The following is a 14,677-nucleotide window of genomic DNA, read 5'->3' as shown; positions in this document are numbered from 1 at the left end:
AGTGGGGGCGATGGAATTCCAGTTGAGCTATTTCAAAAACCTAAGAGATGATGCTGTGAAAGTGCTGCACTCAAGATGCCAGCAAATTTGGAAAACTCAGCAGTGGCCACAGGACTGGAAAAGGTCAGTTTTCATTCCAATCCCAAAGAAAGGCAATGCTAAAGAATGCTCAAACTACTGCACAATTGCACTCATCTCACATGCTAGTAAAGTAATGCTCAAAATTATCCAAGCCAGGCTTCAATAGTACATGAACTGAGAACTTCCAGATGTTCAAGCTGGATTTAGAAAAGGCAGAGGAACCAGAGATCAAATTGCCAACATTGGTTGGATCATTGAAAAAGCATGAGAGTTCTAGAAAACCATCTATTTCTGCTTTATTGACTATGCCAAAGTCTTTGACTGTGTGGATCACAACAAACTGTGGAAAATTCTTCAAGAGATAGGAGTACCAGATCACCTTACCTGCCTCCAGATAAATCTATATGCAGATCAAGAGAAGCCACAGTTAGAACTGGACATTGAACAGTGGACTGGTTCCAAATCAGGAAAGGAGTACATCAAGGCTGTATAGTACATCATGTGAAATGCCAGGCTGGATGAAGCACAAGCTGGAATCAAGATTGCCGGGAGAAATATCAATAACCTCAGATATGCAGATGACACCACCCTTATGGCAGAAAGTGAAGAGGAACTAAAGAGCTTTTTGATGAAAGAGGAGAGTGGAAAAGCTGCCTTAAAACTCAACATTCAGAAAACTAAGATCATGGCATCCAGTCCCATCACTACATGGCAAATAGATGGGGAAACAGTGAGAGATCTTATTTTCTTGGGCTCCAAAATCACTGCAGATGTTGACTGCAATGATGAAATTAAAAGATGATTGCTCCTTGGAAGAAAAGCTATGACAAATCTAGATAGCATACTAAAAAGCAGAGACATTACTTTGCCAACAAAGGTATATCTAATCAAAACTATGGTTTTTCCAGTAGTCATGTATGTATGTGAGAGTTGGACCAGAAAGAAAGCTGAGTGTCAAAGAACTGATGCTTTTGAACTGTGGTGTTGGAGAAAACTCTTAAGAGTCCTTTGGGCTGCAAAGAGACAAACCAGTCAATCCTAAAGGAAATCAATCTTGAATATTCATTGGAAGGACTGATTCTGAAGCTGAAACTCCAATACTTTGGCCACCTGCTGCAAAGAACTGATTCATTGGAAAAGACCCTGATGCTGGGAAAGTCTGAAACAGGAGAAGGGGACAACAGCGGATGAGAAGGTTGGATGGCATCACTGACTCGATGGACATGAGTTTGAGCAAGCTTCAGGAGGTGGTGATGGACAGGGAAACTGGCGTGCTACAGTTCATGGGGTTGCAAAGAGTCAGACATGACTAAGCGACTGAACTGCTCTGATCAGTGCTTACTACAGTGAGGTGGAGATTCCTGCTCCAAACTGCCTTCAGAATTTTCAAAGCCAAATGCTCTTTAGAGGTAGAAAACTGTATCCTCTTGACTAGATAAACTTGGCTATCAAGATAGTACTGCAGTATATGATCTCATTGTATCTCAAGGGTGATTTGTTGGTAATTCTAACATGTGTTCTCTGTCCTAAGGAAATGGCCCCACACCAGCCAGATTCCCAAGAGATTTTCCTACAAGTCTTAAATCTGGCAGATGATGAGGTGAAGGTAACAGTGCTCGGCGATGAAAATAATACTCTGTTGGCAGAGTCCATCAAATCTTTTCAGGTGACGTATGGACTTAAGTGAGTTAGAAACATTCAGATTATGTGCCAAGGCAGCAGCATAATACAGTGGTTTATAGCATGCATTTGTTGAGTCGAAGTGCCCCAATCCAATTCCTGGTTCTGCCACTCTGTAGTTATAAGACCTTTAACAAGTTATTTGTATCTCTAAGCCTCAGTTTTATCATCTGTAAAATGGCAGTAATTTTTATGTCATAAGCTGTTGTAAGGATAAATATTATGTGTAAAGTGCTTAGCATAATGTCTGAGACATTGTAAGCTCTCAATAGGTGGTAATTTGTTTTAGCATTTCAAACTGCTTCCTACACACACCCTGTGGAAGAGTTTGGCTTGCATATTTTCACTACTATATTATACATATTCTGAAATATTCATTTAAAAATACTTTAATAAAATATGTTTATTATTGAAAATTGGGGAATGTGTCAACAGATATAAAATTCACCTATAAATCCATCACACAGATTAATTATAGATAGCAGTTTTGTATAAATGAATAAACAGATTTTTTAAAAGTGTTGAAACACTATATGCTGTATTGACTTTGAATTTTTCTTAAGATAAACTGCATGAAAAGCATTTTCCTGTGTCCTTAGATAAACTTTGAGTATGTGGTGTTAATGGATACATAATATTCCATTCTGTGGAAATATTACAGTTTAGTAAAATATTTCCTTATCAGTATTTTAATTATTATAAGTAATCCTGTAATGAACATCCTTACTCATAAATCTTTATTCGTGCCTATAATTTATCCTATGGTATCTTCCCAGAAATGGAATTATGAAGTTAAAGAGTAATGTTGAAAATATTTGATGAGGTCAACTGCCCTGGTTTACTATGAGACTCAGTGTTCAAGGTGGGGTAGAAGATGAATGTAACAGGCTCTTCATTCTCCAGAATATGCCACACTATTCCAAACTCCACTTGAAGACAAAAAGCCAGAATTTCCACTTCCAATTGAAATATCACAATGTGTCTGTCTACACTGAGCATTCTGTGGAGGAGAAAATATGGTACACCCTCATCATTCGAGAAGATGGTGAAAGTATTTCTAGCATGATGGTAAGTGAGGAATGGGCTAATTTCCAAATTATCTTAGAGTATGATGACTGGCTCATCAATATCTTACCAAGGATATATCTGATGATCAAATTTTATGATTTGATTATGATATGATTTTATGATTTGATTTTATGATCAAATTTTATGATTATCACTTCCTTCTAGTCACTGGTAACTGATTTTTACTTCCCTCTATTGTAGGTGAAGGATGAAGAAAACAAAACAACCAATGGGATGATAGCCATGAGGTTTGGATGTCAAGGAGACCCAGGCCTCTCTGTTCTCTTGAATCTGGGGTCTCTTCTGGGCTGTGGGGCTTCAGAAGAGACCCCATATTCTTCATTCTGCGGAATATGCCACACTATTCCAGATTCCACTTGAAGACAAAAAACCAGAATTTCCACTTCCAATTGAAAGATCACAATGTGTCTGTCTACAGAACTTCACATTCTGATTGTCTTGTATTAGGATGCGTTTTCCTAGAATGTCAGGAGGATTGGTGTCAAGGCATTTCCCCAGGGAATTGAGAGGCACAGATTCAAAACCAAGTCTTTTGGCTTGCTTTCTCAATGATAATCAAAAATGACCCTGTATCTATGAACACCCCTCTGTGCTCTGTCACATGGATTACTTCTACTGAATTTTATGCACTTATCTTGCTCTTAAGAAAAAAAAATTAAGCACTTCACTAAGTGATCCTCAGAGAGAAATTTAGAAGTAAATATTTCTCCCTTCATTACTGGAAGTTGAATATCTTTTATAGTTACTATGTTTTCAAGGTAAAATTTAAAATGAACCTATAGAGGCATCATGGTTTAGTAAAGGTAACATACTTGGTTTTGAATCTAGCAAAGGTTGAAGGTCTTGTTAGACACTCTGGCACAGTTACAAAGATGAAGCCCTGAAGAGGTCACTTGCTCACAGGGGCAGGAAATAGACAGATGCATGTGCCTATGGCCATGAAGATTAGATGGTTGCTATAGAGAATAGCATTTTAGAGGAGAACTTTTAATGAAAAATTTGAATTTCACTGAAGGCTGGAACAGTCATAATAATCTGCCTTTGCATGATTTTCAGAAAAAGTAAACAGATCAAAATATGTCTTCCCTGGGTCAGAGAGCAATGGAAACCTCCAGTAAAGGATGAAAGGGAGCAATTTCTAGGTTAGTGCAGGATGATCTAAAGTCCAGGAATCAACATCAACGGTTTTAGAGGGAACTGCCCTTCTAATCCCATGAGCCAGGGACTAACACAAATGCTATGAAAAATTGAAACGGAACGATTTAGGGGCTCAGGTTCAAAAAATTAAAAAGATGGTTCTGGAAGAGTTCAAGTTTGTCTGAAGACCCAAAACAATGGTAGCTTAACCTACTGTGGGTTGGGAGTCTGAGTTTTGTATAAAGCAAATCAGACTTCATTTATAAGATAAAGCATAAGTTTTATATAAATACTAATCTGTATTTATATATACATAATTATTTTCCTTTTTGGAGCTTCAGTTGATGAATTCCATCATTAAAAAACAGAAAGAAATTGGGTGCACCTAAGCTGGGTTACTGAGGAGGCTCAAACTGCCATGGGTGATCATGATAGTGTCATCCCAGTTGAGATCAGGTGATGATGTGGCAGACAAAAAGCTAATACCTGAGAAAAGAAAAAGATAGGGACAGCTAAGACTACTAATTACTTATGTGTGAGTTCATTTATTCATTCAGTTAACAATATATATCATGTACCTTTTACGTGCTAGCCTCTGTTCTAGGCACTAGGCATATAGCAATAAACAAAACAGAAAAGGCCCCTGACCATTTATCAGGTGGGAGAGTTTGTCTAATCTCTAACAATGTCTCTACCCTTAGGTTTGTTAACACTTTGCATGAAGAGGTCAATGTCTCCCTGGGTACAGATGCATCCCTCATTGTTGATGAAGACTATGGTGTGTCTGCTTACAGAACTGTGCAAAGAGGAGAGTAAGAGCACTACCCTGTGGACGTTTTACTTTCATCAACAACTGACTTTTAAATACTTTCTTTGTGTATAAGTGGGCAGATTAGGTATAGAAGTTATACCTAATTATATACCTAATATACCTCAGCTAATTGTAAATATACACAGACTCCTCTTTTGCAACCTTTCACTCCTTTCCTCAGTCTCATGTTGTTCTGCACAGACATATTGAGACCATGCTTGTTGTGAAGGCTGTCTCTTGGAGGTTTGCCGGTTTATTATTGGCTCCCATTCCTGCCCTTTTGTAACTCCTATTAACACCTTGTTACTTTGAGCTTATCCTTTCAGATTCAGTTTTAGGCTGTTCCACTAGTTCATAAGATTCAGAAAAGAAAAATTCATAAGATTTAGATGAGAAGACTTAGAATCTGAAGTTCACAACAGAAAGCAATTTGTACCTTCTGCATTCAGGTTTAAGGTTAAAAAAAAAATACCCAACAGGCAATGAAATCTCAGATCAGAGGTGGAAAAAGCCTTGCAAGACAATAATTTACTCTAAGACTCCTCAAAGAGAAATGGTTGCTTTGCTGCTTGATTCACTATCAGTAGAGAGATGAAATCACTCTTTCCACCAGAGATGGAAGTGCTTTTCTAAATTGTCATGTTTATTCTAACCTAAATTTGTCCTGTTGCAGATATCCTGCAGTGCATTGTAGAACAAAGAATGAAGATTTTTCGCTGAATTTGGGCCTACTAGACTTTGGTGCAATTTATCTGTTTGTTATTACTAATGTAAGTATCCCATGGCCATCCTCACTCTTTCCTTCCATATATCTGTATCTATATAACTATATCATATCTAAACTTATATATAATATATATCTATATGTATCTATATCTATATGTGTCTATATATATATCCTGGATCCAAAGAAGACTCTGTGGCAAGATGGTATCACATACTTATCTCTAGTGTAAGGTGATAGCTTCTATAGTGACTTTAGAAAAGCTACTAAGGTCTCCAGAGAGGACTTAAAATAGATAACATTGGCAGCAGGCATAGGATCTTGGGGAATGGTAGACATAATTTATCTTGAGTCATTGCTGTGAGGTGACATGGTCTGCTCCAGTCTCATTATGGCACCAAGAAAACAAAAATTATTTTGGTCTTCTTGACTGACTTCACATGTGGTTCTCCTAGCTCCTTGGAAATTGATCTGCTAGTATATCACAGTCTGAAATACCAAGACTTGTAGCAAATGTCAATCTTTACACAAAGTTTGGGGGATCAATTAACTGTGGCCCATCAAAAGCAGTTGTTCAGCCATCAGGGTATTAGACCTCTGATGTCAATTTTGATTCTAATTTTATTCCATTACTTTTGGCATTGTATTAAATATAAAAAGTACATAGTGAATAAGAAAAAGATGGAACATTTCTAGAAGGGTGATAATAATCTGCAACATTTTATTTATTGTAATTAATTTAATTAGCATGACATTTTTGGTATGCCATTTTTTATTACAGCCTTATTGAGATATAATTCATATACCATACAATTCACCCACTTCAAGTATATAATGGTTTAAAATGTATTAACATATTCAATACGCATTGTATGTTCAAAACACATGTAGGATATATTTTCAATAATATGTATTCAGTAGTGCTTAAAAATTCAGAGTTGTGTAATTTTAGAACATTTTCCTCATTCCAAAAAGAAGCCCCATACTCATCAGCAGTCACTCACCATTTCCTCCCAAATCGCTTACCCCTAGACAACTACTTGTTTACTTTCCTTATACACTGGCCTGTTGTGGACATTTAGTATAAATGGAGTGATATACTATGTGGTCTTTTGTGTCTGGATTCTTTCATTTAGCTTATTTTTAAGGTTCATTCATATTGCAGTATATAACAGTTCAGTTCAGTTCAGTTCAGTCGCTCAGTCATGTCCAACTCTTTGCGACCCCATGAACTGCAGCACACCAGGCCTCCCTGTCCATCACCAACTCCCAGAGCCTACCCAAACTCATGTCCATTGAGTTGGTGATGCCATCCAACCATCTCATCCTTTGTCATTCCCTTCTCCTTCTGCCCTCAATCTTCCCCAGCATCAGAGTCTTTTCAGGGCATATAACAGTACTTCACTTCTTTTTATTGCCCAATTATATCCCATTGCATGGATATAACACATACTGTTTATGTATTCATCAGTATATGGACATTTGGTGTTTTCACCTTTTGACTGATATAAATAATGTTGCTATGAATATTCATGTACAAGTGTTTGTGTGGGCATATATTTTCACTTCTCTTGGGTATATAACCAGGAGTGGAATTGTTGAGTCACATGGTAATTCTGTGTTTAACCATTTGAGTAACTGCCATGTGCTTAGTCGCTCAGTCATGTCCGACTCTTTGTGACCCTTTGGATTGTAGCCTGCCAGGCTCCTCTGTACATGGGGATTCTCCACGCAAGAATACTGGAGGGGGTTGCTATGTCCTCCTCCTGGGGAATCTTCCCAACCCAGGGATCAGACCCAGGTTACCTGCATTGCAGGCAGATTCTTTACCATCTGAGCCACCAGGGAAGCCCTTTTGCAAAGTGAATGCACATTTATCATTCCCATGAGTAGAAAGTGGCAATATTCTCACATCTTTGCAGCACTTATTTTTCTGTCTTATTAATTATAGCCATTCCAGTAGGTGTGAAATGGTATCTCATTGTGGTTTTGATTTGTATTTTCCTGATGACTAATGATGTTGAGTACCTTTTAATGTACTTATTGGCCATTTGTAATCAGGTTTGGAGAAATGTCTATTCAGATTCTTTATGCAATTTCTAATTGAGTTGTCTTTTAATTATTGACTTGTAAGGGCTTTCCAGGTGATGCTAGTGGTAAAGAACCTGCCTGTCAATGCAGGAGACATAAGAGACATAGGTTCGATCCCTGGTTGGGGAAGATCCCCTGGAGGAGGGTATGGCAACCCACTCCAGTATTCTTGCCTGGAGGATCATGGACAGAGGAGCCTGGCAGTCTACATTCCATAGGGTTCACAAAGAGTTAGACAAGACTGAAGCAACTTAGCATACAAGTATTCTTTATGTATTTTAAATATAAGTCCATTATTAGATATATAATTTGCAAATATTTTCTCCCATTCATAAAATTGTCTCTTTAACTTTCTTGATGGTGTCCACTGAAGTACAAACACTTTTAATCTATATGATGTTCAATTTATCAACTTTTTCTTTGGTTGCATATACTTTAAGTATTACATCTAAGAAACCATTGCCATATCTAAGCTCATGAGGATTTATGCCTATATTTACCTCTAAGTTTTATTGTTTTTACCTCTTACATTTCAGTTCAGTTCAGTTCAGTAGCTCAGTCATGTCCGACTCTTTGCAACCTGCAACCCCATGAACCGCAGCACACCAGGCCTCTCTGTCCATCACCAACTCCTGGAGTTTACCCAAACTCAAGTCCATTGAGTTGGTGATGCCATCCAGCCATCTCATCCTTTGTCATCCCCTTCTCCTCCTGCCCTCAATCTTTCCCAGCATCAGGGTCTTTTCAAATGAGTCAGCTCTTCCCATCAGGTGGCCAAAGTATTGGAGTTTCAGCTTCAACATCAGTCCTTCCAATGAACACCCAGGACTGATCTCCTTTAGGATGGACTGGTTGGATCTCCTTGCAGTCCAGGGGACTCTCAAGAATCTTCTCCAACACCACAGTTCAAAAGCATCAGTTCTTCAGTGCTCAGCTTCCTTTATAATACAACTCTCACATCCATACATGACTACTGGAAAAACCACAGCTTGACTAGACGGACCTCTTACATTTAGGACTTCTATATGTAGCTCAGTTGGTAAAGAATCTGCCTGCAATGCAGGAGACCTGGGTTCGATCCCTGGGTTGGGAAGATCCCCTGGAGAAGGAAATGGCAACCCACTCCAGTATTCTTGCCTGAAGAATCCCCATGGACAGAGAAGCCTGGTGGGTTATAGTACATGGGATTGCAAAGAGTCAGACATGACTTAGCAACTAAATCGCCATTTAGGACTTTAATCTATCTTGAGTTAATTTTTGTATATAGTATGAGCTTGGAGGTTAACTTTATTCTTTTGTATGTGAACATCCAGTTGTTCAGCACAATCTGTTGAAGATTCTTCTTTTCCCACTAAATGGTCTTGATATTTTTGTCAAAAGTCAACTGACCAAAAATGTGAGGGTTATTTCTGGAGTCAATTCTATTTCATTTACCTATATATTTACTCTTGTGCCTACACCACAATCTCTTAATTACTGTTACTTTGTAGTCAATTTAAAAATCAGGAAGTAGGAGTCTTTCAGTTTTGCTCATTCTTCCCTTTCAAGACTGGTTTGGCTATTATGGGTTCCCTGAATTTTCATATAATCTTAGGATCAGCTTGGGATCAGCAGCCAGCTGAGATTTTTTTTATAAAGATTGCATTGAATTTATGAGGTGATTATGAGGAGTTTTGCTACCTTAACAATATTGTCTCCTGGCCAGTGAACGTGAAGTGTCTTTCCATTTATCTTAGGTCTTCTTCAAGATGTAAATATTTTCAACAATGCTTTTGTACTTTTTAGAATATAGGTTTTACATTTGTTTTGTTATATTTATTCCTAAGTATTTTGTTCTTTATTTTGCTGTTACTTATGGAATCATTTCCCTAATTTCATTTTTAAATTGCTCATTGGAAATATGTAGAAATACAACTGACACTGATCTTATGTCCTGCAACCTTACTGAACTCATTTGTTAGTTTTAATAGATTTTTAGTGGATCCCTTAGGACTTTATACATACAAGATTATGTTATCTGCATAAAGAAGCTTTACTTCTTTCAGTAGATGACTTTTACTTCTTTCTTTTTTAGTGAAGTGCTCTTGCTTGAACCACCAAGAAAATATTGAATAGAAGAGGTGAGAGTAGACATCCACTTGGGGGAAAGCATTCAGTCTTTTATCACTGAGTATGTTAGCTGTGGGGTTTTTATAGGTGTCATTGACTGGGTATCAGGTTAAGTTCCCTTCCATTCCTAGTCTGTTGTGGTTTTTGTTTGTATGTTTTTTACTAGGAAAGTGGGAGGATCTGTGTCTACTGAAAATCATGTGATTTTCTATTGATATGGTGCATTAATTGATTTTCTGCTGTTAAAGCAACCTACCTGTATTAGTTTTCTAGGGCCATGGTAACAAAGTACCACAGGCTGAATGGCTTAAAGAACAGAAATTTATTGTCTTACAGTCATGAAGGCTAGAAGTCCAAGACCAAGGTGTTGGTAGAGTAGTTTCCTTCTGAGAGCTGTGAAAAAGAATCCATTTCATTTAGCTTCCTTTAGCTTTTAGTGGTTTTCTGGCAATGTTTGGTGTTGCTTGGTATATAGAAGAATCACCCCAGTCTTCACTTTCATCTTCTCATGGAATTCTCCCTGTATGTTTGTCTATGTCCAAATTTCTCTTATGAAGACACCGGTCATATTGGATTAGGGCCCACCCGAGTGACCTCATTATAATTTGACTAATTATATCTACAACAACTAACTCTATTTCCAAATAAGGTCACATTCTCAGGTGGGTAATGGGGGTTTGAATTCAACATATGAGTTTTAGGGGGCCACAACTCAATTCATAACACTTGCATTCCTGGTGTTATTTCAGTTTTTCTCTGTTCTGTCTATAGTATACTGCTCAAGTTAGAGGCTGTATATATTGTTTCTGAATGTGAGGATCTAATAAGCATCTAAAGTAGAGATCAAAAAAAAAAAATAAAATAAAAATAAAGTAGAGATCATAAATTAGAGGTTCTGAGGGCCCAGTTCCTCATGTAGTTCTGTTTTGTCTGGTTGCAGTCTTGACAAAAATGATAATAATTATTAATTGACAATATTTAAAATGCAAGCAATTTCACCAAAGAAACTGATTTCTTAACATTTCTTTGTTATTCAATCAGAAAAATTTGTAACAAGTATTACCATGTCACTTGGCTGGTGCTATAGTGGCTGTATGCTTTAGACAGTTTACCATAGTCTGTATCACTCCCATTCAGTCTACTTTGTTTACTTAATTATTATACTGTCTGTGAGTATTTAAGAATGTGACTTTTATTTACAAGCTAAGGTCATGGTCTTCTCTGAGGCTAAGAAAACCCAAATATATGCCCAGTATTATTCACAATATCAATGAAAGCAACACTTCCCTTACTACATTTTGAATGCAGTGACTCTGACTCTTATGAAGACATCAGTCATATTAGATTAGGGCCCACCCCAATGATTTAATTATAATTTGACTAATTATATCTGCAACAACTCTATTTCCAAATAAGAAAATCAAAGGCATTTCAACATCAAGAACTTTTTATTTCAGGGCTTTTGAACTTCATATTTTATCTCTATTTTTAATCTCATGATATATCCATGTATTACGTCTACTATTTAATAACACCTGCTACCTAAAACTTGGTTTTATCCCTATAAAAATATTTAATTTCAGAAATTTCATTCCATTTATTGTACAGTAAAACCAAATACAGCTGAGAACCTGCATACAGTAAAAGTAGTTTTGGGGAAAAAAGACTGTAGAATCATGTATATTTGGTAACATTGATAACAAAAAATTGACCCTGAAGATTCTTTTTGACCAAAATTTTATAGAATTATAGCATCTTTTTGACAAAATCTTTATGTATACATTTGAGTTTAAAAATAATGGCCAGAAAATAAAAGAAAAAATAGCAGGTGGTATTTGATATTGGTATTTAAAAATTGATCGGGAAAATCTTTAATGTAAAGGTTACCAAGAAAATAATTTATTCTGATAAAGTAATTTTAGTAAGATATTTAAATGGAAAATGTTAGAAATATTTTAATTGTACTTAACTTTTTAAAGTACATGCTTTTCTGATAATTGTTCATATATCAGATGCCATTTTACATTTAAAATATTGACCAGGATCAAAATATGCAGTAGGTCAAAATGTTGGGACTTCAAACTACAATATTAAAATAGTCTGCCATTTAAGGACTCTGTTATAATGGTATCTGATTGACTGAAGCCAGGCAAGTGAGTGGAGTGTTACCAAAAGGAATTTCAAAAACCTGAAATTGTGTAGAAATTGCTCAATCTCTTCATGGTACAACAAGAATGACAATAGTCAGGAGATGGATGTAAGATCATAAATGCTATAGGCCAGGAATATTTACTCGAGATTCCTAACAAGCCCATTTCTTGTTTCCCTCACTAAGAGAACCAATCAGGGTCCTCAGGCCTGGAAGATGGAATACATCCCAGCCAACAAAATGTCCATCGCATGGCAGCTACCACAATATGCTCTTGTTACAGCTGGGGAGGTCATGTTCTCTGTCACAGGACTTGAATTTTCTTATTCTCAGGTAGGTTTTTGCAAGTGGAAAGTGGAGATGGAACTACTGCTCAGAGGATGGAGTTTTAATCCTGACACTGCCTCACTTGGGGCTTCCCTGGTGGCTCAGATGGTAAAGAATCTGCCTATAATGCAGCAGGCCCAGGTTCAATCCCTGGGTTGGGAAGATCCCCTGGAGAAGGGATTGGCTACTCACTCCAGTATTCTTGCCTGGAGAATTCCATGGACAGAGGAGCCTGGCAGGATACAGTCACTGGGGTCACAAAGAGTTGGACACAACTGAGCAACCAACACTTTGACTGCCTTAATTAGGTATGTGACCATGGCCAAGACCTCTATAGTTTTTGGCTTTAGATTTCTTATGACCCTGAACAGAGTATCAACTTGACTCCCAGGAACAATGCAGGCTGGATCCCTATGCTGTTTGGGATCCAGAAAAGGATACTGAAACATTAAGAATAAGGACTATGGAATCAAACTGCCTATGTTCAAATTTTGGCTGAAAATCTATTGTGTAACCTTCAGCAAGTGAATTATCATCTGTCTAATGCTATTTTTGTGTAAAATAAGAATAGTAATAGAAATTATCCCTTAGGGTTTTAATGAAGATTATATGACACAATGATTTAAAAGTTTCAGTTAAGAGCTTCATCTTGTTGTTACTATGAACATTATTACCATTCCCTGAACTGATGTGATAGCTGAACTTGTGGGGGAAGTTCAAATCTGGAAGTTGGGGTGGGAGAAGTTTTCTGGGTAGATGCATGGTATAGGAGGGTGGTATAGAGAGTTTCTTTACTCACAGATTTGTGTCTTCTCTAGGCTCCCTCTAGCATGAAGTCTGTACTCCAGGCGGCCTGGTTGTTGACAGTTGCATTTGGGAATATCATTGTGCTTATTGTGGCACAGTTCAGTGGCCTGGCTCAGGTATGTACCTAGGAGAAACAGGAGCACGTGTCTACCCAAGGATTTCCCTCCATCTTCCTCTGCTGCCCTTCCCCGACCCCTCTGTCTCCCACTTAGCCCTCTGACCTGAGATGAATTAGACACAGATTTTGCCAGGAAAAGAGACATGTAAGTTGCAATAATGACCACATAGGTCCATGTGAGTTGAGGACAGTGAGCCCTGTCTTCTCCTACCAAAGCTCTTCCTACACTGCTGACACTGGGTCAGTCTGCTCCTCGGTCTTCATCTTAGAAAGATCAGTTTAGTATCAGGTTCTTCATATTTTTCTCTTATATGTATTTCTTCCTACAGTGGGCCGAATTCATTTTGTTTTCCTGCCTCTTGCTGGTGGTCTGCCTGATCTTCTCCATCATGGGATACTACTATGTTCCTTTAAAGCCAGGGGATGTTCAGGGGTCAACAGATAAGCAGACCCCCCAAATCCAAGGAAATATGATCAACCTGGAAACCAAGAAGACAAGGCTCTAATGGTTCCCTACACTCTGCCCAGACCCCAGTTCCTGACTCTGGTCTTGGCCATCACCATCTTCAAGCATTTTTCACTCCAGCTTGGTTGGAAGAGAGAAATAGCATCATATCCGAGTTGATTGCCTCTACTTTTCTCCCATGATAGAGGCAGGACTAGGTTTTTCAGTGCATTACAGGAAGGCCTCTGAAACTCTATGTCTTCCCATCTGTCAGTGAACTCAGTAAACAGTGTGTAGCGTTGCTGAAGCTGACCTGCTGTCTCCAAAAACACAAATGTATAATTGAGATTGGTCTCTGTGGTTATCAAAGTTATGTAGGAATTCTTTTACCTGCTATTTAGAACTGATTGTCCCACTCTCTAAAGTGCTGATTCAGGGGCAAAATTGCAGAATTAACAGAGAAATGGTATTTTAATGTTCTTCATTAGCAGTGTAATTGTACTGTTTACAAGGACTTCAAGAATTGGTATGTCTAGTGTGATCTGGTCCAGGACCTGCTTTGTCAGCTACCTAGGTCTGATAAGACCTTAGTAAATTTTTCAGTATAGATAGTAGGAGAAAAATTAAATTTTACTAACACACAGGAGATGATATATCTTTCTGATAATTAGTCTTTTACCTACTAACCCAAATGCCCTTTCTCAGTACTGATACATCCTTGGAAACCAAATTAAAGAGAATAAACATGGTTCTGGAAAACAGAACAAGTATAAACTGTGGAAGTCCTGATAAGCCAGTGTTGTTGTGTACACTCTTCTTAGGGACTACGTTGTTTCAGCCCTACATCATACCGTTCTGTGGACAACTGTATAGAAGACACTAATTATAACTTTCCAACTCTGTCTTTTCAATGTTGTTAGGCGAGGTTTTTCTTATTATCACATTGTCTTGCTTATTGCAACAAGTATTTAATAACAACAATATTTGGCTCAGCTGGTAAAGAATCCACCTGCAATGTGGGAGACCTGGGTTCAATCCCTGGAAGATCCCCTTGAGAAGGTAAGACTACCCACTCCAGTATTCTAGCCTGGAGAATTCCATGAACTGTA

General features: G+C 37.8%; 1 protein-coding gene across 1 annotated transcript in view; it reads left to right on the top strand.

The window, feature by feature from the left end:
- LOC122675632 (solute carrier family 15 member 2) overlaps positions 1-14,329 on the top strand; it is a 37,726-nt gene extending 23,397 nt beyond the window's left edge. Inside the window, exons 15-22 of the mRNA XM_043874602.1 lie at positions 1,613-1,747; positions 2,665-2,829; positions 3,031-3,077; positions 4,689-4,799; positions 5,472-5,568; positions 12,058-12,204; positions 13,017-13,121; positions 13,453-14,329. Coding sequence (XP_043730537.1) covers positions 1,613-1,747; positions 2,665-2,829; positions 3,031-3,077; positions 4,689-4,799; positions 5,472-5,568; positions 12,058-12,204; positions 13,017-13,121; positions 13,453-13,629 — 984 coding nt within the window. The 3' untranslated portion in view covers positions 13,630-14,329. The remainder of the gene's footprint in view (positions 1-1,612; positions 1,748-2,664; positions 2,830-3,030; positions 3,078-4,688; positions 4,800-5,471; positions 5,569-12,057; positions 12,205-13,016; positions 13,122-13,452) is intronic.
- Positions 14,330-14,677: the final 348 nt, after the last annotated feature.

This window comes from Cervus elaphus, chromosome 19 (genome assembly GCF_910594005.1).
Source record: "Cervus elaphus chromosome 19, mCerEla1.1, whole genome shotgun sequence".
NCBI classification, from domain to species: Eukaryota; Metazoa; Chordata; class Mammalia; order Artiodactyla; family Cervidae; genus Cervus; species Cervus elaphus.
Note: the sequence above shows the minus strand (reverse complement) of the source record. Positions and strands in the feature narration are given on the sequence as shown.